The 1,073-nt window shown below is 37.6% G+C and overlaps 1 protein-coding gene across 1 annotated transcript in view; it reads right to left on the bottom strand.

Annotated features, from left to right (window-relative positions):
• The window catches only part of DYRK2 (dual-specificity tyrosine-(Y)-phosphorylation regulated kinase 2), a 2,292-nt gene extending 2,194 nt beyond the window's left edge, over positions 1-98 (bottom strand). Inside the window, exon 1 of the mRNA XM_010020222.1 lies at positions 1-98. This exon is cut by the window's left edge and continues 2,194 nt beyond it. Coding sequence (XP_010018524.1) covers positions 1-47 — 47 coding nt within the window. The 5' untranslated portion in view covers positions 48-98.
• Positions 99-1,073: the final 975 nt, after the last annotated feature.

The raw sequence follows: 1,073 nt of genomic DNA, 5'->3' as shown, positions 1-1,073 counted from the left end.
TGAACCTGGATTTGTCCATGGCTACCAACATGGAGGTGCTCATTCATTGTGTGCTTACTGCCTCCAACCTAAAATCGAAAATAAATACATACCCAGTTAACAAGAGGCATGAACTCCATGCTTCACCATGTATTCTGCAACCCGCCATCCTGCCTAAATCACCTCAAAACTAAGTATTTTCTTAGAAGTCAGTAGTCTACAGATAATCTAAAAAAAATACAGCACATACGCTGTGATTCTGCAGGATGCTACTAAATTTTTCAGATCCTTGTTTCTCAAATACCACTTTCACAACTCTGTAAATTGTTTGCAACTAGGCAATCACAGATGTGCTACCATGATAAGCTGACAATTCCTCCAAGGAATCCTCAAGAAAACAGCCCTGTAACATCAAGAAGTATGCTTGAGGGACCTCAGACTTTACAGAATACAGTAGCACTTCTACTGATGCTGGAGATCAATGTATAATGCCTGCTGGAACTTACATGGCTAAGGCTCTCCTAGTCACCTGTTCTCAGAAATCAACATTTTAACTTGTTCCTGAATTTGCTGTATACCAAAAGCTCCAGATACAATTTTAACCAGTAACGTATGTTCTGTGACATACAGAAAGAGGAAAAGAACCTGAATATCTCTAAAGTTCAAGAGATGCCATTTCTTCCTTGCAATTGAGAGAGTCACTATTCAGTAAAGCATTCAGATCAATGAAGCACAAGCATGTCCTTTAGTACTTTCCCAAACCAGTCTTATAATAACTTTTCACCAAGATGAAGTTTGGGGCCTGATGCAGGTTTGAGTGGAAAGAAAATCTTTGCCTTGAAGAATAGACAAGTAACTTTATTTTAAAGGAATTGACAAACGGATTAGTGGATTTTAGAAATTATATTTGTTCTTCACAGTTTTCACAAGGGAATAAACAGAAGTATTCAGCATTTTAAAGCAAAGGAACACCAGAAGCACTGGGGTGTGAAAACGACTATTGCTCAAAACCTGTTATTATTATAACGAGAAATTTATGAGTGTATACCTTTCACTAAAATAGCTGTCCTTAGAATTCCTCATTTGCTTTCAAG

The sequence above is a fragment of the Nestor notabilis genome, unplaced genomic scaffold, assembly GCF_000696875.1.
Source record: "Nestor notabilis isolate BGI_N333 unplaced genomic scaffold, ASM69687v1 scaffold15330, whole genome shotgun sequence".
Classification (NCBI taxonomy): domain Eukaryota; kingdom Metazoa; phylum Chordata; class Aves; order Psittaciformes; family Psittacidae; genus Nestor; species Nestor notabilis.
Note: the sequence above shows the minus strand (reverse complement) of the source record. Positions and strands in the feature narration are given on the sequence as shown.